The following is a 24,524-nucleotide window of genomic DNA, read 5'->3' on the forward strand; positions in this document are numbered from 1 at the left end:
ATCTCTTTATTCTTATTTTTTAGAATTTATCTTTTAGTATGGAGCCAAATCTTGATTCCGATTAAAAATATATATATATGATCTAAACTTGTACATGTTTAGTTCTGAGTTCTGGTGGTTTAATTTCAATCTCAATTGAAATTTATTTATTTATTTTTTTAAACAGAAATTTATTTCTTTAAATTTTGAATAGATGAGAAATAGTAGCATGAGTAGCGAGGTTATCAAACTACCAAACTAATTAAGTTCAATTTTCAATAATCACAACACAATTTCACGAGTATTTTAGTTTCTACTAAAAATAGAAAGAAATTTCGAGTTTGATTATGCAAATTAAATAATTTAAATTATATAAATTAAGTTAATTATGTATATTTTGTAGTTTTTAAACCTAAAAAAGATTATATTTCTTGATTATCGTTTTATACATTTCTATTATCATATTTACTATAATCACACATGTGTAATACATAAATTATTAAAATTAGTAAATATGAGCATTCAAATAATTACTTAAAAAATCATTTATTAGATGAAATTTTTGATTAAAATTTTTAATTAATTTTTGAACATTTTAAAAAATCTTTATACACTAATAATAATAGTGATGGATGCATAATCAATATACCAAAAATCTTGAAAAGCTGAAAAGAATAATATTATATAATTTTTTATAATGTATTTAATATTTTAGAGAATATGAAAAAATAAATATATAAAAGTAACACAAAATTCAAAACCTTAATATATATTAAATGAAATAGATTAAATGCAAATACTTAATGGAATGTTATTTACACCACTTTTTTAAAATACACTATATATTTCTTTCTTTACTCTAAAATGTCTAATATGTCCTCAAATGATTTTTAAAATATTGAAATAAGCATATAATATTTTTTTATTAAATATAATAAAATATTAAAATTAATTCACAAAAACTCTCAAGATACGGTCGTAGAAGTCAATTTGTGAAACAAATTTCTATCCACTCCGACTCAATATAAAATATTTTTTATGTCAATATTATTTTTCACTCGAGATATGAAATTAGTCGATTCATTTCATAAATATATATCTGTAAGACCGTTTTTTGAGTAATTTTTGTAAATATGTTGACAAATAGTTTAATAAGACTGTTGATTTATAATTTTTTAAAATAGCATAAAACAAACAGTTTAATTATTTACAAACAATTTAATTATATTTCTATCTTGAGTAATTTTGTGTAAATATATTAATATTTTTTCTTTCAAAAATATATTGTAGCTAATTTTAAGATTTTTTTTTCAAATAATTATTTTAATTTTATTATAATATTTATTTAATTTAATGAATCACAAAAAAAATGTAAATATTTGTATAGTTCATAATTATCGTGTGTCATTATAGATTAAAATTTCTCGAATAAATTTCTCTTTAATAAAATAATAAATATTTGTAATCTTAAATTATATATAATCATTACTCTAATTATTAATAATATATTTTTGTTTAATATAATTTCAAAAAACAATATATTTAAATAAATGTATGAGAAAAAATAGGAATATTATTATTTTTTAAAAAATAAATTAATTAATGAAAATCGGAGCATTATTAAATATAACATTAATTCACATTTATTTCTTTTTTTGGCATGAAATTTTTTACCGAAACTTACCATATGTAACAACTATATATAACAATAGTTTTATCAAAGATTTATATTTCAATCGTAGCACAAGAAAATAGTGCAAGACATGTAGTCTCACTTTATACAATGAAAACTGCAATCAAACGTAGTCAACGAGTTACGTTCAGTTGACAGATTATTACTCAGGCTTTATTGAGTCATTTAGCTGCAAGAAAGGTAAAGTTTACATTGACACAAAGTAGCAACAAATTCAGAAGGTCCACGTTCATTTAGGGGAACCAATTCTTTATTTTCGCCTTCCCGTCATGTAACGTTACTAAAGATTCACAAGGCGAGCTTTCTGCCGTTACGGCACCCATACTATCGAGATCCTGGTCCGAATAGATATGACAATGACAGAGGATTATAGGTAGAGCTCTCCTTCTTAAGCCCCTGTAGCGCTCTCCTAGCAGCAGAGATGCTTCCAGATATATCTACCATTTCTTCCTTCCAATTGAGGTTTCGAAATGTCACCTAGCGTCTGTTCTGGTGCTATATCGGTGGATTCGACAACCTCCGCTCCCCGTGGGAACAGGACCTCGAGATTTTCCTCACATTCATATACTAATCTTGTAAAAGGATCTGTAGTGAAGAAGTGCTAATGACCAGCAATCTGCGTGAAGGGGAGACTCAGCAACTCCCCAGTTCTTTTATCATATTTCTTCAAGATTTTAATTAAACCTGATGTGCAAGACATTTCCATGGAAGTAGCTTATACCTTTTGATACTAGGAACAAAGGACTTGAAACCCGATAATAAAAAAACCAAACAAGAATTGGCTCCCTTACCTGCAAAATTAAGGGAACTGAAGTTCTTGAGAAGAACCATTTCTCCATGAATAGCGACAAGATCCCGGCGTATCTCCATCATCTCTTCACTAAACTCAATCTCTAAGGGACTCCATCTAAGGGACTCCATCTCTAGTTCCCTTCTCTTTCACTCGCTCAATAATTTCCTTAAGTGCCTGAGATAACAGCATCAGACAACAATCACACGCTTCAATGTACCATTCTGGAGTAAGCAGGGGGGTCTCAACAGAATTTGGGCCACAAACCTTGAATTTTTGAAAACTTGTGCGAATTCCATGCTTCATCCTTAACACAAGTGATCCCAATGAAGTTAAACAAGGCCATAAATTTGAAAATACCATCTGAGAGTTTAAACAGATAGATTTCCGCAAACAAACAGCAGATTTATGCTTATAGTATAAAACACCATGCAGCTTTCAAGCAATTGCTCGTCATTATGATGCTGCTTTCATTCGATTCTGACAATTGGAATTGGTAATTACCAATTTCAACTTCGTACCAACAAAATCTCATATTCTATCAGAATGGTACACATTGCCGTCTAATCCGATGCACTCAAAAAGTTGCTTGATCAATTAGCTAACTGTGAGTCTCTCTCTGGTCTAATTCAAGCCGCCATATAGTCGCTTAACAAAGAGTTAATAAAAGTCTCCCCGGTTGGCGCGAAACAAATTTCAAGAAAACAGATCTCTTTGCATTGATATAATATATATTCTCAAAAGCATACCACTCAGATAGATTAAACAAATCCAATGAAATTGGAATATACCAAATAGATTCTTTTAAACCATTCAACTTCATAGATATTAAAATCGACTCACTCACGGAAGCAATAACATCAACCTCGAAGAGTCTGGATTTTTTGCATTTAATCTGAATAGATCACACCCCATCTTTATCTTCATTGTCAACTAGCCTTTTCTTTTGTTTTCCAATTCATGAACCTAAGACAGCATTTCTCATAGAGTTTATGTTGGGAATTAAAAGCTCTAGGTACGAAAAGTTCGACGATTTCTATGTTGATAAGCAAGATAGAGCCATCTGAGTTTCAGAATCAGAGACACGATGTCCGAGTACGTAAAACGGGAATTTTTTTTCCCAACATAAATTTTCTGTTTTGATTTCACCCACGAAATTCACAGGTCACGATCAATTCATATTAAATTGTCTTAAACTGAATAGGATTCAAGCATGCGAACTAAAACTTCACTCATGGAAAAGGGCAGCACAAAATTCTTCCCACAAACGTAAACTTCCCAACTTTATTCTCCACAAAAACTATTGGTGAAAAATCGAAAATTTTCAAAATAAGAGCGCAACCACAAAGATTTAATACCGAACTGCATCAAAAACAAAAACCTGGAATCTGATGATGAAATCCTCCTCCTTATCGACGTAGAAATCGTTGAACTTTTCGAGTTCCTCGTTGAGAATCCCAACAAACCACTCCTCAAGCTTCGGCAGCGGCGGAGGCGGCATCAGCTCCAGGGACTGGCAGAGTCACGGCGGCGGGTTCGGAAATATTCTTGAGGAGATTCTTCGACAACTTGTAGCATCCACTCCGGTAGGGTTTCTTCCAAATGAATCCTAAATTCTTTCCCGAATTCCATAGGTTTTCGACAAATCCGACGTTCGATTGTTGAACGCGGAACCAGACATTGATGCCGATTTCTTTGTTGCAGTGATAATATTATCCTGTCGAATATTTTTATGTATAATCGTTGAAAATAAATTCCATAAATTTGAATTATTTGGTATAATAGTTCGACATTACATTTTGAATCATAAGGTAGAATAGATCTTTAATTACAAGATATTATTTCAAAACAATCTATTACTTATATAAAAGAGCCGATATGGAACATCGTGAAGTGTGAATTGTCATTTATATCCTTTGACTTTTAGTAATTATTAAAGAACCAATATTAAACATTGTGAATTATCATTTATGTCATTTGGCTTTTAATAATTATCAAAGAGATTATTATTATTATTATTATTATATTACTTTTTTAATAATTATTAAAGAGTCAATATTTAACATTGTAAATTGTGAATTGTTATTTGTGCCCTTTGACTTTTAATAATTATTAAAGAGATTATTATTATATTACCCTTTTAATAATTATTATCAAATAGTCAATATTGAATATTGTAAATTGTGAATTGTTATTTATGTCCTTTGGCTTTTAATAATTATTAAAGAGATTATTATTATTATTATTATTATTATCATCATCATCATCTATATAAAAGAACCAATATTGTGAATTGTCATTTATGTCATTTGGTTTTTAATAATTATTAAAGAGCCAATATTGAATATTGTGAATTGTCATTTATGTCCTTGGACTTTTATCTATTATTATCTATATATTATTGTTATTATTATTATTACCTACATAAAAGAGCCTATATTGTGAATTGTGAATCGTCATTTATGCTCTTTGACTTTTAATTATTAATTATTGGTCCTTGGTCAAATCGAGTGTGTATATACGAGTGTGTATATATAATATAAGCGTGTTTATATATTTTGAGAATGTGACGTCGAGCTTGTCCAATATCCAGTTTGTGTTATTACCGTTACGGCACACAAAATTAATTAAATAAAAGCATGTAGTATGACATTTATGCAATATGATCTGTATGAGGAAATATAAATGCTTCTTATTGTGTTTGTTTTTTAATAAAATAAATTTTATTTAGTTGTTACTGCTTACTTATTTCTTAGCATTGTTTTTCAACTATCGAATAATATTCAGAAAATTATCTTAACTGACGGAGAATTTAATACAGTTCCATTATGGATGCATGCCAAATAAAAATAGAGTAAATTATCGTGTTTTGAATATATAAGTCAGAGATATAAAATTCTGAAAAATCTATATCTCTCCCTATTGAACTCATACGACTAAGTAAATTTAAAAACTAATAATATAACATCTACATTAGGATAACTAACAACTATGGATATTTTTTAAAAATCGATTTACTAAATATAAGACTTTGGATTTCTCCTGAGAGTGTAATGAATTAATAATTTCACTATGGCGTTTTATTTCTTTTTCGTTCCTTTATTATTTGTGTAAAGTTCTCGGTGCTAAAGTTGCATCTTGTATTATAAAATTTATTTCATCATATGAAGAAATGTTATCATATTATTTTTAATAAGTCATTCAAATAAATAATTTTATTATTGAGTGGTTGTTTTTATCATTATAATTTCGGCTCTTGATATACTTATTTAATTTAATTTAACAGAAAATCCAAATATTCATGTTAATAAATTTAATAACCATCTTTGGAACTCAAATAAATTTAATTTTTGAGAGAACAATTTTTCCCATTTATTTACTTTAAACATTTCTTTAAAGTTATTATTAATTACTTGCATACTTAGAAATACGTGATGTTATCTTGTTTTTGTGTCTTTTCACATTAACTAATACTAATCATATGTAAAAAAAATAAAAATCATTCTTCATTTGATTGTCATAGTTTAGCCATTTTTTTGGAACATTATTGCATTTAGTTTGAAGTAAATAACTTATTGATATCTGGGAATTAGTCATATTCTACTTGGAAGTTTCTTCGTATCTGAAATGGGTCGGAAATCTTCCGAATCACTCAAAAAGGCAAGAATAAACTAAGTATTGATCCATTCATATGTGAATATTAACCACCTTATTAACATTCTTTTTGTATTCATCATGTTTTGGTTTCAGCAGGTTGTTTACTCACCACTTTTCACTCGGTGATTAAGATGCTCGGATATTGGTATTTTATTTTGTTGTTTTATATTACAAGAATAGTAATTTAATTTGAACTTGTTCTTTGTGAAAATTTTGTCACGTTTATCAGGAAAAGTAGTAATTTAGATCTTTATGTTGGTCTGCTTTTGGTTTTGATCCCGTATGTTCTCGTATTTTTGTAAAAGTACAATGACTCGGAGGATTTCAACTAAAACGTGGCTGCTCTCGAGAGAGCTGGCGACACATGACTAAATCCAAATATTTCATCCAAGTTATTGTGCATTTTCCAAAACATGACAACATACCTCACTAAAATCAAAAGGCAGGCAAGGTACATGATGAAAATGCTAATTTTCTCAATGTTTATCGATCTTATCTTTAAATAATTCTAAATTTCGTTTAAAGCTATCAAATGTTGATCGTGTGCAAAGCAAAGCTAGAGCTAGAGGTTCTATAACTCAGTATACCACAAGCAAAAAACGTAGAATATCTGAAATGAAGCTCGGCACGTTTGAAGAAGCTTCGCAGCCGAAAGCGACTAGACAAGATGGTACGTACATTTGTACAAAAATGGTTATTACTTAAATGATATATTTTGGGATTGAAAATACTAATCTATCTGAAATCCGTGTGTCACATTAATATTTTTTCCTCTTCTCTTATTTTTTTAATTCAGATAAAACAGAAGTCCATGAATTGGGTTCAATGTTGACACGCCAATATTGTGCTGCAAAGAAATTCGAATTTGAAAATGCGACATTTTGTTGTGACAATGGAAAAATTAGATTGGCAGAAACAGACATACCAGATGAGCTATATATGCTCTTTTATGATAATGTCTCAAGAGAAGCAAATTAGTTTTCGTAAAAAACCTAGAGATTACAATAGCATATTTGCTTTCACTTCTTTTGGAGTTATCTTGGATAAAGAATTATTATCTTCCAGTCGTGGTATTTACATGTTCCGTGGTCAGATTTCCATACACTTCCTCCTATGATTCCTCGTGATGACAGACCATCGTATTTCCAACTGTATTTCTGGGATAATACGAATGAATTGAACAATAGATTGAATGTTTTGGAAAATGCAGATTTCTCAAGAGATACTATGGAGCTGTTGATGGGAGTTATGGAAAAGAATCCATATGCTCAATTATTACGAAGAATAAATGATTTTCCTTATGTTAAAGATTTAACTCTTCAGATCTGTAAGGATGCAGGTTTAGATCAACGATATTATAATACTCCTACTGCTGATCAAGTTGCTCCAATTTGAGTTGAAGGAAATAATCATCCTAATATTCCGTATCAAAATATCCCCAAATTCAAAGACGAGAATGCAAATCTTCAGCATCAACAAGAAATTTTGCAAGGGGAAGATTTCTCATCATTGGATTCAATACTAGGAAGAGAACAAACATGTATAATTTAACATTTTTTTATGTCTATTTTTCTAATTTTGTCCTTTGTTAAAAATATTCCAAAACAAACCACTTTCGTTATATTGTTAATATATTTTTTGATATTTCCATTTTTACTCAGAATAACGTAAAAAATATTGTGTATAAACTTAAATATATCCAACAGTATTTATTAATTTTAATCATTCTGTTTAGCATTACTGCAAGAATTTAATTTATAAAGCCGAAGGTAATTTCTGTCGAAGCCAAGGACTTGATCTCATGGTATAATCTATAGTAAATTTTAATCTACACCTCATTTATATTATCGTGAAATAATATTCACACATTTAGAATGCCATTATTTTGTACACATGAACATGTTGGAAACTGATCAAAACAACAGCAACTTGGATATGATGTATATGGAAAAGATGGTATCAAGTTCGAAGACTGTCATTATTGCACAGTTACAAAAGGAAATACATACTTTAACAGATGTATACATGATTTGATCTCGTCCTTATCAACATCATTATCAAATAAATGCATGATTAGATATTGTCCTTATCTACATCATTAGCATATATTTGCTTAACAAGCAATAGGTTGCAGTATATAATATATACACTCCATATATACTCTTGGTAAAAACAATAGAACATTTTGGTCACCTTTCCCAAACAAAAATATTATAGTAGTCAATCCAATATCAATTATTGTTTTCCCATGTTATATTGTCTATGTCTACAGAATCACTACTATTGTCTCGAAGGAATTATTTCAAAGATTGAGAACAAATCGACCCCATGGTATGAAGCATGTCAAAACTGTCTGAAAGCAATAAAAAAAACAACTGACGGAAACAATTGCATCCACTGCATCGACTTCAACATTAAGATCATTCCAAGGTAAGATGATAATCACTAGCACCATATAATTACAAATAAGATAATTAAATATTTACAACATACAATGAAATATAAACATATATCGTTGTCATTAACGGTGCAAGAAAATGATTTGATGGCAATGATTACTTTGTTTGAGGATATTGCTGCGATGTTGATAGGCTTCTCAGTACAAGAGTTCCTTGACAAGACATTGAAAGTAACATATTTCGTAATATAACAACAGTTCATCTTCGATTTCACATCGATAAAAAATAACATTTCTTAATTTCATGATGAAATACCTAAACAATATCTCCAACAACTTGAGAAGCAAAATAATGTCAAACACAAATTCTTGTTTAAGTTAGACAACAGTGTAAAACAAAATAATGGCACAGTGTCCATCATAGTGGAAGGATTGGTGACACATAAAAAAATACAAGCCAACTCCGAAGATGTCAAGAAAAGGAAGAATACTTCAGCTTTTTCAAGTTCAAAGAAAAAATAGTTCACCACATACCAGAAAAACAAGAAAAAATGTCATCACAACAAGAACACCGAGAAGCTGAAATTCAATCAAGTGACCTAGGAGATGAAGAGAAGCTATAAACATTCACACAGAGAAGCTGAAAATTCAATCAAGTGATCTAGGAGATGAAGGGTTGTAATATTGATAACCTTTGGAAATAATCTATTTAGCAATAAAATATTATTATCTTTATTGTTGTGCCTATTGTTTGTATTATCGATAATATACATTCACAACCTTACTTACTATCCCCACGTACAACGCACGTGTCTTTACCTAGTTTCTTAAAAAGAGTGGAAAAGAAAAGAGAATTTGTGCCACGTTTGCAAATTTTTTGATAATATTTTATATATTTGATTCTTTATATATAACAAATTTGTATATTGTTTCGAATTATTTTTCCAGGTGTTGACTTTATGAATTATTTTCTTAGATAGGATAGGATCTTTCTCATCAATTCTAATATCATCTGAATACCTTACATTTTATAAAATTGACATATATATTAAGAATTTAATAGCTAACAACTGATCATCATAAGATCATATCATACTAGTAATAAACATTGGATATGTCGAATTAAACTCAAAAACTAACATTTGATGTAAAAAATTAACGTATCAAAACTAAATTTTCAAAACTTACAATCCAAATAATTTTGGTAATTAAGAATGCAACTCGATACCATTTCTCCATACGAAATTATTGAATACAAGCTTTTGATTGAGTGAGCGTGAATTTTTACGAGCAGATGATTTGGGTGCATGAAATAAAACGGGGAAGAATATGAAATTGGATAAAAGTGATGGTTTTACCAGATTTTGAACTACCATTTTAAACGTCACCTTAAACCTCTGATCTTGCTTGAGGCATTAACTCGGGATCACAACATTAAACAAATACCAGTGATTTCAGATTATTACCCTGACGTGCTAAAAAACAGAAAAGAAAAACAATTAAACAGCGGGTCAGATGCGCCTTTATATGGCCTCCAGGGCCTGAAGAATGTCAGCCTTCAAGTCTTCAAAGTCTTCAACTCCAAAACTGAAGCGAACCAAGTTGTCCAAGATGCCATACTTGGCGGCCCTCTCGGACTGTGGAAGATCCCTGGTATCCATCGAATTCAGAGTGTTATCGTAACCTCGTTAGTAATTTGAATTGTTTTCATCACAAATACACGCACTGATGAATAATCTTGTATTATAAAACTATGAAGTCATGGTTGCGAAAGCGAATGACTCCGCAAGGATTTATCATTCTTCAAGCTAAGTCGTAAAAATGCTTTAAATACGCACCAGTAAGACATTATAGCAGGTGGATCAACGATGCTTTCACAGCCTCCAAAGGATGGGGCTATGTATGGGATTTTCAGAGTGTCAACAAATTTTCTAGTGCTGTCCAGGTCTCCATCAACCTAACCAATAGCACAACCATGAATCATCACAGGAACTGTTCATCCATAAACATATATTAACTTCTAAAGAGCAACAGCTTGCTGTGGTTTGTAAAATTACTCACCTCAAAACTAACGACACCACCGAAACCAGTCATTTGTTTCTTAGCAAGCTGATGTTCTGGATGACTAACCAAGCCTGGATAATAGACGCGCCTAACCTGCAATTCATTTTTGTTATCACTCGTTCTGCGCAGGTGCACACAAAACAGCAGATGCAATGAAGATAATGAATATCTCCTCGGAAATATGCCCCACCAGTTAGTTTATATGGGAATCCAGATCAAAATCTAATCATTCCAAAGAATGAATCATTGATGATGATAGTTCGATAAATCTAAGTACGTAAATAATCAACTAGATCATTAACAAGATATCAAAGACTCTTAAGAGCCTACAGCAATAGACACAAGAAAACAGGAAAAAATAATCGCCTAGTTGTGGTCATAAACTAATACTACGGAGCGCTTGTAGTGAATATGACTTCTGCTATAAAGGAAATCTGAATAAAAGAAACCACAAATTAAAAGAACCGCAGAATCCAACTCCAAGTGACCAAAAAATTTATATAAGCTTCTTTAGGAGTCAAACTCATTTATTATGCATCATTACCTTAGGATGTGCCTCTAAAATCTCGGCCATCTTCTGTGCTGTTGAGTTTTGTTGTTGTACACGAAGATGCAGTGTCTTCATGCCTCTGCTGATCAGATTTGCAGCATTCTGATGAAAAGGGGCACAATAGAGTTCGCTTAATTATAAAAAAAGCCTGATCCATAACCATAACCATTTCTCAGAGATTCAGAAAGACAAAAGATGACTTTGCTAAAGGCCAAATGTACTCGACCTTACAGCAACCATGCTCAATGCATCAAGATTTATCAGCACAGAAAACAGAAAATGCAAGAAAACTACAGTGACTAAGGCGAAATTATTGATCCAACAAATTTGTTTAATCTCGAAAACTCACAGGATTGAGAACACCCCCCAGAATATGATGCAAGTTGCGAACAGCTGAAATTAACTTCTCAGAACCACTGATGGATCCAGCAAGAACCTATACGCAAATATTCCAGTTTAACATCATGCCTGTAACTCTAAAAATGTTGATGATACCAATAAGTATAAAAGTGCCAAGTTATCAGAGTCAACATACATCATTATGACCCCCAATAAATTTGGTTGCAGAGTGTAAAACAATATCAGCACCAAGAGCCAGTGCCTTCTGGTTAAGGGGTGTAGCAAACGTCCCATCTATGCACACCAAGGCTCCTCTCTCGTGGCAAAGCTTTGAAACCAGTTCAATATCAACGCATCTCAAAAATGGATTGGTCGGAGACTCTGAAAAAAAGAGAGACACCTGCATGAAGGTAATTTAGCATCTTTTCAATACGCCTTCTAAGAAGAAAACATACACATAAAAGAAGAAGACAGTATCTACTGATACTAACATTGTTCTTCTCTAAAGCAGACTTCAGACCTCCGATATCTGCAGGATCAATCACTGTGGCCTGCATTTCATTAGCATAAAAAATGTCATATCTCTTAGGTCCCAATAGAGCCAAAATATTAATCTTGCCCTGCACTCAGAAATAATATAATCAAAATGCAGACATAATTAACGTAATGTTTCCTCTCTTTTTTCCTTTTCCTTTCTTTTTTTTAATCTCAAAATAATCGAGAATTGGTTTAATTGCTAATGAAAGCATATAATAATCACAAATTTACAAATTTCGTTCGCTAATATTATTAAGCAAGAATGCCTTGCTCCAATTTTTTTAAGCAAAGGAAAAGTTAGAACTCAAAGTTGCCCACATTTTTTCCCATTAAAAAAAATCAAATGATTGAGCTAAGTAGACATACAGTGATTCCCATTTTGGAAAGAATAGTCTCAATGAATATCCGAGTCTTCCTATAGCAGTCGGTGGTAGTCACCAGATGCCCTCCAGCAGGAACCAATGCCATCAACAGGACAGTGGTAGCACACATTCCAGATGCCATCAGAAGGGTTGATTCAGCCCCTTCCAGTGCACTGTTACAATTTTTGATAGACAGAATGCAGATGATGTGATCCACCAGACCATTGTTTCCAATTGAATGCTAGAAGAGAATTAAACAGGAGAATCAAGTTCACCTTATCTTCTCCTCAGCCACAATAGTAGTGTAATTCCCATATCGTCCATATTCAAAACTTGCACGTCTTTTTTCCTGCAAACCGAACAAAGACAACCTAATTTTGTCGAATTCATCTCAATCTCTATGGTCAAAATTTGGTACAACACTACAGATTTTTTGGTAATGTTTATGTAAAGGAGCATGAACTAAGGCTGCCCTTGGAATGATTGATTTTGTTTGAAGGGGGGATTATATTTAGGAAAAGATTTGACGATGTATTTCAAATACACTCATCACCAAAATTACTATTAAAACATGTAGATTTGGAATTCACTTGAATTTTGTCAATCCAAACAAATCAAATAATTTGAAATCATGGATTTGAAACCCATCATTTCAATTGCATCAATCTAAACACATCCTAATGATTAGTAAACTAACAGTACTTGCCTTAGGTATATAAACAAATATAAAAGACAGGAAACTTATTTCTAATCATGTTCAACAAACTAAATTAGACAATGACATTTAGATCAAGCCGATCTCATTGTATTCTAACCCCTGGCAGACCTGGTCGATTCATTTTCCTTCCAAACTAATTCAATACACTTTAGACTTCGAGAATAATATTAGTTCAGTTGTCTGACTAATCACTGACAGCTTAATAATTAACCTTAGGTGGGTCAATAATTTTCCAAGCAATTCCTTTCAAAGAGCTGACAAATTAGGAACTTAGGCCAATCTCCAGAAAATAATTGAACATACCTTAAAATCAATGAGATCAGCTGTATTCTTGAAGAAATAGGCAGATGTATTAACTACTGGGGTAGGTAATTGCATCAGTAACAATAGCACGACCCAACCTTTCACCTGGACAAATTAATGTAAACATAAAAAGAAAGTACAATCCACGTCGATAAACAAAATCGATTCTACCAAATCCAAAATGGACTATGGATTTGGACGTTAGACAAATAATGCAAGAGACTTCTTACAATGCAACGTACACGTTTTCTGAATAATCCATATACCGAGAATTTCTTATAAATTATTAGGTATCGAAAAAACTGTTTTTCTTCAAAAAATGTATCACAATAAAATAAAAAAAATCCTAGAAGAAACACATAAATGAGATTTCATAACGGAAAAATCAAGTAAAGAAAATAGCGAAATCAAAGAATATTTTGAATTAATTAAAATCATACCGGCATGAATCGCGACGCTACCATCCGAATTCAAAAAGGAAGCGTATTTGATAGGAGGCGAGACCTCAAACTGTACATTTTCCCGATCAAAAGTAGTACTTTCAGACACAACCACCTCATCAACGCCGGTTTCAACCGTCGCGGAGGCGGCCAGAGCCGCAGCATCGACAGCCTTAGCTGCCGGCTTGAAACCCAAGTCATCTTGGTCGTTCGACCACGAAGCCGCCACGACCTGCGCCACACCAATGTTGCTACAGTTCCTTCGCGCCTTGTTGCTCAGCTGCCTGACGAAATTTGGTGGGAATTTCAAAATCATCGAGGAAAGTCCGTAGGCCGACACCGCGCCGTGGAGCATCGGAGGCTTGATTTTCCCGGCGGACGGTGCATCAGTCCGCTGGTAATCGGAATCTGAGCGGCACTCGAAGGCCGGAAACGCCATTGCGCAGCTGGAAACGGCCATTAGGGCTCGCAATGGAAGCTTAGCTGATTATGGAATATCGAACAGAATTCGCGATTCTTGACTCTCCTCTTTATATATGCATATCAAGCGACCAGCAACACAAGTTGTATAAAATATTAATATTTAAGTACACTCCACAAAATAAAAATATATTAATATTAAATATAAGAAAATAATATATTTTTTAAAAAATTTAATAGTTATGTCTTATTATAGAAATTAACATATTTAACCAATTCTGTATTAATTTACATACTATATTAAAGCTGACACATAATACATATTAATTTACATACCATATTAAAGTATGATTGATTTACATACTATATTAAAGTTGGATCTCTTATATTTTTCAAATCTTTGGTAGGTTGACATGATTTCTTCTCAATATAAAAAAAAAAAAAATTACCCATTTGACGATTTAAATACTCCAAGTTTTCAAACACATACAATAATATTTTTCATAAGCTATATTAATTTAAATATTCGTATCACAAAAATTGATTTACGAAATAATCTTATAAAAAAAATTGTATTTTAAATCGTTTATCAATCGAAGCCTAATAATTTTCATAATTACCAATTTTATCATTTCTCAATTTTTGCAATTACTTTTTAATTAGTTATCATATCGCTTCTATTATTAAATAGTATTAAAATAATTATAAAAACACCTTACATCAACATTGTAGCGGTACTCTTTTTGATCCAAACATCTGCCTCACTTTGAATTATTTTTCGTTCGTTATTTCAAAATAAAAAACTAAAAAAAAAAAAGAAAGAAAAGATGTTTTGAATATTTTATATAAGATATTTTGGTTTGGTGCATGAACTTCATTTAATGGTCTACACCTTTTGTTAGGTTACGTCTGATTTTGGATTTGAAAAATTAATGACGGCGTTGTGTTGTCGTTTTCTATTCAACACATTTCATTATCTTTTAAAAACAAATTTATTTTGAGTTGTTATTTAATATATTTTGAAGGTACAAATTTGTGTGAGACGGTTTTATGGGTCGTATTTTGTGATACAGATCTTTTATTTGGATCATCCATGAAAAAGTATTACTTTTATGTAAAATGTATTACTTTTTATTGTGAATATCGGTAGAACATGAGATCTACTCTGATTTGAATTTGTGGAAAATACAGATATATATTTATTTATAAAATATTAAAAGAATATAAGGATCCCAAAAAAGTAGAATGGTAGATGAATTATAATTTATCTTATTGAGATTTTAAATTTAAAATGAAATATCATATTTGAGATTTGATAATAATAAACAACGTTCAATAGCTAAAAACAGATACGAATAGAGAGTAAAAATAAAAAAAATTATATAATTGTTATATTCTAGATCATTGATAAGAAACTATAAAATAGTGCTTCATTAAAAAAAATACCGGGAGGGAAATGATTAGTGGTTCGTTTAACAAACATTTTTGGACAAATTATTTGAGTTGCATCTGATAAGTTTTTATAAAAGGTAAAAGATCGTGTAAATTGATAAAACTTTATGTCAAAAGTTGAAAGATGTATATGTTAAACTCGTTTTTTTATGACGTATCTTTATGCACATTTTTGTATTGGAAAAGTTATGTGTGATAAGATCGTCCGATAATATGTTGATAACAGAAATCAAAATATTGACTATAATCTAAGATTTTGTATAGTACTCAACCAACTCGGACACACATTAAGAATGATACATACTAAACTCGAATATAATGTATTAAAAATTACAAAGATTAAGACTTGAACATCCATAATATGGTTAATTTCATTTTTCTTATTTATGACAAAAAATGGTTTATGTTTATTTTATTTTTTGTGTCAAAAGTCATTTAATTTATGAATTTTGAATGTTTATGTGATAATCCATCATTAAAAAGTAACTGAAAATAGACCAAAATAATTTTGGTTTTATAAAAGGGATAATAAATACTAGGGATCAAAATGGGGTAGAATCCAAACATATAACTATCATGTTAAAGAAGAACCTAACTTTGGAATAATGTTGGTACACACATTTTCTTTTTTAAAATAAAATGAAGATTTAAAGTTACAAAAGCTTCTAAAACCTATAAATCAATATATAGTTTTAGTTTTACATAAATAAATAAGAGATAATAAAATAGTTTTTTTTGTCATTTCCCACACCAACCTTATTTTATTAAATAATTTTTCTCTTGTTCTTAAAAAAAAATTCTCTTGTTAAACACTTACCAAAATCTAGCCATTTCTACGAATGCTGACAAGTAGACCACATGAAGCAAATCAATTTGCAAGAATAAAGTTCAAGAAATATCATAAAAATATTATTATATATATATATATATATATATATATATATATATATCGTGTTGTGTACGCATTATGTGTTTATATAATTTTTTTAATTACTTTTTGTTATATTTAAATAAAGATAATATAATAATTGTAAAATAAGTGATCATATTGTAATTTGAAATGATAAAATGAAAAAAAAAAAAAAAAAAAAAAAAAACTCTACCAAGACACTAAAACTGTTTCCATTATTCATATTTTTAATAATAGTAAATATATATTGATAATGGAAGCGATTATTGTTTTGTAGAGTAATATTAATATATATATATATATATATATATATATATATTATTTATGATAATGAAAGTGATAATTGTTTTGTAGCTAGTGTCATTTATCAATGTTGAATTTATAACTATGACGACGATATTGTAAATGAAGAAATAGTATTTTATTTCCATCAATAGCGTAATTATAATAATGACGAAATTTCTGTCAACAAACTTGATAAGACAAAGTTTCACGTGGAAATCTGTGTCATTGCACATATTCTATTGTCGTCTCCCCCGTAAATTACTAGAGGATCATGTGACTCGTCTGTATTTTTTTAATAGATCTTTTTTTAGGTATTTGAGTTGATTTTATATTTATAATAATAAATAATATTTTTAATATACATAATAATAATTTTTCATGAATTATTAAAATAAGAAAATGTTTCACAAAAATTGACTCATAAAATCATATCCAACTCTTATTCAATTTGGGAGGAAAAAATTAATAATAATAATAATAATAATAAAAAAGAGCGGTTCAAAATAAGAGATTGAATGTTGAAAATAAAAGTTGTAAATATTCAAATTAGTTGTGATGATGTATGTAATGATGTATTTATTTTTGGATTATTTAAAAATAATTCTATAAATAAGTTTCTCAATTTGTGAGAAAAAACATTATTGAGCAGACAAAATTTTATACCGTGTATAGTTTAATATATTTTGTGAGTTTGAGATTTTTATTTTTTACCGTAAATTTTTACTTTTAATACGTTATCAGCACGATATTCGAATGTTCTCCATATTTTTCCAAACTCCAAAAAAAAAAAAGATAACCCTATTTAAAAGTAAGATTATTTATTTTACTATTTATTTATTTTATTATATATATATATATATATATATATATGTGTGTGTGTGTGTGTTATTATATAAAGAAGTCTATGACACCTCATTATAATAAGGTAACGTGATTAAATTATTACACTGCTTATATAATTTTATTGTATTACTGTTTCTTTATAGTATAAATATATTTGAATAATATCGTGTTATTATATAAAAGAAGTCTACGACACCTTATTAGAATAATGTGATGTAATTATTTCATTGTTTACATATTTTTATTGTGTTATATAATAATTATATATATTTGTATAATATCACAATATTATAATAATCATTTAAAAATGATTAACATTATGTACATCATATTATTAACATAAAATTTATATATACATACATTTATTTTTTAAAGATATTGTGACAGTCATAAACAGCTAGTTTTTACTCTATAAACATGATTTTACAAACACATTCAATCGCGCCAAACTTACTCTTCCTCCCTAAAAAAATTTCTTCATCAAATTTTAGAAGAAGAAAAATATGGTTATTTCAAGGTTATTTTGTATAATTATTTTGGTTATTAAATTCACTAGTCTTGTATCTATCTGAGAATATATGTCTCGCTTTTTTTCTTTATTTTTAAGAATGCTTGTACTTATAATTTATCTGTTACTTTTTATTGTCATATTAATAGATTTAGACCTTAACTAATAAAACACATTGTTATTTTTCGCTCGAATTTGTTGCGCTCGACATTAGGGGAACAAATTACATGTCATGGACTCTCGATGTAGAAATGTATCTTGCGTCATTGGGTTTAAGTGAGACCATTAAAAAAATTTGTATTTCATCATCACAAGAAAAAACAAAAGCTATAATAATTTTGCGTCGATATCTTAATTAAGTATTAAAATGTGAGTATCTCATTGAAAAAACTCAAATGGCTTTATGGAAAGGATAAAAAGAAAGATTTGAACATATAAGGGAAGTTATACTTCTGACCATCCGTGATGAATGAAATATCTAAGATTCCAATATTTTAAGAAAGTCGGTGATCACAAATCGACGATGTATCGAATAATCTCAAAATTAAAATTTTGTGGACATAATATTACGGAATCGAAAATGCTTGAAAAAACATTTTTGACTTTTCGTGCATCAAATATAACTCTACAACAACAATATAGAGTGCGTGGATTTGCAAGATATTATGAACTTATTGCATGTCATATGGCGGAAAAGAACAACGAGCTGCTAATGAGAAATCATCAGTCCCGACCCACTGGATCAACAACATTTTCAGAAGTAAATGTTGTAAGTAAAAATGAATTTAAACCTAGAAACCAAAATCAAAGTCAAAAACAAGGTTTTGGTCGAGGTCGAAATCGAGGTCGTGGTCGTGACTGTGGTTTTAGAAACAATCGAGACAATTATTTCTATAATTCATCTCAAAAGAGTGTCACTCACTGTAAGGACCGTGTATCGTATTATCGTAAATCTTATATGATTATCGATAATTCATGCATTTGATATGTGATTATACATTGGATGTATAATATGACCAGGAAATTGAGAAAATGAATATTGTATATGAATTGATGTTGTACGAACTTGATTTGAAAGGCCGGACGCCAATATAGTACAAAAGTGTATATTTGTACAGAACATGTGGCGCCCGGGCGGTAGAAAATGACCGCCCGTGCGCCAGGATTGAAATTATGAGTGTTCGGGCAGAACACCCCGCGCCCGAGCGGTAACTTTCGACCGCCCGAGCGCGGCGTAAATAATTCTCGGGGACAGAATGTCTCGCGCTCGGGCGCGAGAATTCTACCGCCCGAGCGCGAGAGCGGTGGAGATAAGAATGAGTTTCTTTCTTTCGTTTTCTTCATTGTACATTTCAGAGTTTCGAGAAACACGAGAGATTTTCATTTTCTTTCGTCCGATTGACTTTGAAACACTATCTAAACGCGAAACAAATTATATATTTGTGATCGTCGCGTCGAGGGCTTCTGGCTGAGGTAATTTTCTTCTAGTTCCAGCAGCTCTAAATATCAAAGTGCTGGAATATCATGTATTTGAAGTTGAATTTCTGATATGTAGTAGAATAACCGACAAGAAACTCATATTCGAAGTCGGAATTGAATTATGATATGATTTGAATTTGATATGAATTATTGAAGTTTCAAATGATATTGGAAACTCATATTAATGATTTTGGAATATGTTATTGATTGGAATGAATATGCTATTGATGTAGATAAAGTGTAATATCGATATCTTCAGGCTACATCAACTGGAAACGAAGAATTGAGGTATGTTGCGACCGGGTAACATACGACAGGTATCTGTATTATATGATATATGATTGGATTGATTGGATTGGAATACGTGTCTATATGCCTATTTGTTGATTTGATGTGGCATACATGACATTGAGATTGAGATATCGATGCATAAAATAAATGTTTTGTTAACACACATCATTTTATGCATACATCGATACATGACATTCACGTTGAACTATGATCCTTGAATACCTTGATATGATTGGATTGGATTCCGGGGTTTGTGAACACAATCGCTATGCCGGTATTATATGACCCGTAAATCATAGACAATTGTGGCCCCATATGATTGGATATGAGATGTGGAATTTGATGGCGCTTTGCCGACGCTATCATACGTGTATTCCCATATCGGCCGGTGTGCCAGCTCGAGCATTGATTTGATTTGATAGCGATTCGATTGATTCTGACATGTGCTCAGTGGATGGGCATTTGACCTGATACCTCCACGACATACATGCATTGCATACCATATATCATTGTTTAGATATCTGTGGTGTATATGATTGGTTGTTCCATACGGAGCTTTGCTCACCCCCAAGGGGGGCTGTTGTTGTCTTTGTGTGTGGACAATGGCAGGTACTCCAGGATATTAGGAGACCGGAGAGGGTACTTCTGGAGGGAGCCACAGCTTGGGCTGAGGTTTTATGTTTATGTCTTGTTCCCAGTATATATGTATATGTATCTATATACCGGGGCATGTCCCAAGGATATGAGTTGTTTGTATGTGATTGGTTGTGATTACGTGTGGGCATGATTATGACGTGAGATGAGATACTATTTTTTGTATTAAAATAAAATGACTTGGGCTCATTGTAAAGAAAATTTAAACTCGTTTTCCGCTGTGATTAATTAACCCTAATCAGATTGCATTGTAATAACGATTAGGAGCTAAGGGCCCCACACTCACCCACTGAAAATGCATCATAAGAACATGCGTGTTAATGAAAAACACTCCAAACGATTTGAAAGTTCTTGTTTTGGATGCGGCACTCCAGGACATTGGTCTCGTATTTGTCGAGCCCCCGATCACCTTTGTAGGCCCTATAAAGAATCGTTAAAGGGAAAAGAAAAATAGACCAATTTCACTAAATGCATTGACCGTTTGAATGATTCAACTCATTTTGATGATGCAGATTTTTCTAATGATTTATCTGAAAATGATCAATATATTGATAGAATAAAATATAAAATATTTTTTTTTCATGTGCTTATATGCTAATTTTTTATTGTATAATTATAACATGCGTTCTATTTTTCAATAAATTATATATATCGTACGTAATTTTTTTCATTGCATATTTTTATTAAGTTCAAATATGCAAAATGCTATGAACAATGCTAAACAGATAACTAATCTCGTGGAAGTTTGCATATCTGATAATAATACAACACACATTTCTTCGAGATAAAGATATTTCTTGGAACTATAACCAACAAAAACAATGATGAATACAATATAAGGTCCTATAGACTTAATTAAAGGTTGCGGTAAAGCACATTTTTTGTTACTTAATGATACAAAATTTCTGATAAATGATGCTTTGTATTTACCACAATCAAAAAAAGAAATTTGTTGAGTTTTAATGACATATATTCCATGGATATGATACTCATACAATAAATGAAGGAAATTAGAAATATATGTGTCTTACAACATATAAATCAGGAAGAAATATGTAGTTGAAAAACAATCAATGCTCCCTACTAGATTGCATTATACATATATAAGTCCAATTGAATCAAACTGGTAATTGATAATTCTTCAATATTAATCAATTGACATGATCGATTAGGACCAGTGTTTTTATAACCGGACCGTTAATCGAACGGTCAAGTCTTAAAAAATGGTTCAATCGGTTCCACCGAACGGTCGAACCGGATCAATAAGATTAATATTTTATTTATTTTATATAATAAATAAAATAGTAAAATATTGATTATTTATGTTTTTATAGTTTTTACTTAATTTTTAAGATGAAAATTACAACAAATATCCAAATAAACACCACTTTTCCGGTTTTTCCGATTTTTTTCCGGTTTAACTGGGTTTTAACCGGTTTTTTCCAGTTAAACCGGTTTTTCGGTTTTTTCCTTATCTCCGGACCGGTCTGGAGGCCGGTTCGCGGTTGAACCGGTCCGGAGGGAAAACAGTGATTAGGACATCCTGATTAAACAATGATACATAGAATTATAGAAAATACACATGGTCATCAGCTGAAAGACCAGAAGATCTTTTAAAATAATAAGTTTTAATGCAAAACATGTTTTCTTGGAAAACTTATTATAAAACCATCACCAGCTAAAATCCAAACTGAATCACCTATATTTTTCTTGAACGTATTCAGGGTGATATTTGTGGGTCGATTCATCCACCATGTAGACCATTTAGATATTTTATGGTATTGATCTATGCATTCCGCAGATGATCACATGTATGTTTCGAAATATGGCATTTGCAAGATTACTTTATCAAATAATAAAATTGCGTAATCAATTTCTCGATTATACAATCATTAAAATTAGACTTGATCATGCTGGTGAATTTACTTCTCATACTTTTAATGATTATTGTATATAAATGAGAATAACCGTTGAGCATTACGTTGCTCATGTAGATACACAAAATGGATTAACTGAATCAATATTGATTAAACGTTGCGAGATGTAAATTGACATGTGAAGGGTATTTGGAGCTGTCAAACATGTCGCTCCAACTCGGGTCGGTCTGACCTGTCTGAAATTCGTCCATAATTTTTCAGCCCAGTCCAATTTAAGGTAAGATGTTGGTTAGACGGGTACTCCTGTGAATTATTAAAAAAAAAATCAATAAACTTCTAAATTATTGATTTCACACATGTAAATATTAACCAAAATAATTATCAGAAAAATTTCACAATTTCATCACAAAAAATGTTTATATATATAAACGGCAGTCGAAAATAACATAAAAATGCCTAACCCATGGGCCAACCCAACCCGCCACGGGTTAGCCTGCAAAGGCTCACGGCCTGCTACCAACCGACCCGACTTTTAAGAGGTTGGGATTTCCAAAACCTAACCCGTTAAATTTGGATATTGGGTTTGACCAACCGGACAACTCAACTCGAATTAACAGTACTATTTGCAAGGGATGACCTATATATGTGAAGAATAACCAACTCGTTTTTCTGGCAATGGGTTTGCCTGCTGCTATAATCTTGACATGTAACATAGTATTTTCGAAGGAACTGAATTCTTAAAGTCGCATGTATGAATTTATCGAATCAAACGTGAAGTTGATATATATCGCCAGACTAGCATAAAAATTCATCGCTTCGGACTGTATAAATATGCTCTATTGGGTGTGGTGATAGCTGTAGGATGACTTAAAAATAAATGAGCCCCGTGCAGGGTCCATTCGATCCAACGTTATCTCAAGAATAAAACTCTCGGTATAACATAGAATAAATCGACAGAGACCTTGTCTGCAAGTTAATTGTTACAACTAACAATTTTTTATTGTCGTTATAAACTATGATTCATAAAGTAATTAAAGATGTGTTTTAGTTATATATGAATGTTAATAATCACGTAGTTGAGGTTTGTTCTCCGTGGGAAGAATTGAAAGCCATGTGCCCCAATTAACCACCAAAGTGAATGCCCTTTACTTCGTCTGCGGGTCTCACTTGTGACTGGCGTTTAAATATGATTTTACATGCATTTAGATAAATAATATATTATCAAAAATTGATAAAAAATCTAAATCTCAATAATTATTTATATCATCAATTCGCAACTTAACCTGATACGGAGCTGTTATCACTAAAAAATAATTAACAGTGTAACTTAAATATTTTGAATTATATACTAATTATATCTCGATTTTTAGGCGCAACTAGAGCCAATTATTGTTGTTCGTTCGGTATTATAGTTGAAAAACACACCATTTATCATTATTATATATCTGTGTGTTTACAAATTAAAAGAATTTCAATGTTTTAACTTTTAACCATTCATGCCATCTGTTTTTGGTGAAAAAAACGTGGTGTGGTTATTTCTATTTAACTTTTCCACACAGCCTGGAATCATAAATCCCGAAACAAATAAAATCAAAAGAAAGGTATACCAAAGAAATTAAATAGAATATGGTGTTATATTTGAAGACATTTAATCCTCAAAGGCACCAACCTAATCATATGATATGAATTCAATAAGTAATCACTAGAACGAAATAAAGAGTCACATATATATTAAATGCAATTTGTGAGGGGTGAAAGATCGCATGTGCAGTGAATTATCACATTTTAACCTTTCACTCTATCTAAAAACTCACTTTATTTAAATATAGAGATTGTAGTAATTGCTCTCAAAGACATAAACGAGTTGATAAAACTCGAAATAATGTGGGTTGATACTCATCGACGTCATTTACTCAATTATCGCGTGAAATATATTACTCACTGAAATATTATGAGTAATCATCTTTATATTTAT

The 24,524-nt window shown here is 30.8% G+C and overlaps 1 protein-coding gene and 1 pseudogene across 1 annotated transcript; both read right to left on the minus strand.

The window, feature by feature from the left end:
- Window positions 1-1,680: 1,680 nt before the first annotated feature.
- LOC140806265 (SPX domain-containing protein 4-like) lies at window positions 1,681-4,273 on the minus strand (annotated as a pseudogene).
- A 5,572-nt stretch (window positions 4,274-9,845) lies between these two features.
- On the minus strand, window positions 9,846-14,374 carry LOC140806266 (cystathionine gamma-synthase 1, chloroplastic-like). Its single transcript, XM_073162822.1, is given in 12 exon segments — window positions 9,846-10,167; window positions 10,356-10,474; window positions 10,579-10,674; window positions 11,126-11,233; window positions 11,481-11,567; window positions 11,667-11,870; window positions 11,962-12,021; window positions 12,374-12,542; window positions 12,645-12,718; window positions 13,391-13,453; window positions 13,455-13,495; window positions 13,831-14,374. Coding segments are annotated over 12 exon segments (1,608 nt in total). The 5' UTR covers window positions 14,291-14,374; the 3' UTR covers window positions 9,846-10,040.
- Between the last annotated feature and the right edge of the window lie 10,150 nt (window positions 14,375-24,524).

The sequence above is a fragment of the Primulina eburnea genome, chromosome 11 (genome assembly GCF_022965805.1).
Source record: "Primulina eburnea isolate SZY01 chromosome 11, ASM2296580v1, whole genome shotgun sequence".
Classification (NCBI taxonomy): domain Eukaryota; kingdom Viridiplantae; phylum Streptophyta; class Magnoliopsida; order Lamiales; family Gesneriaceae; genus Primulina; species Primulina eburnea.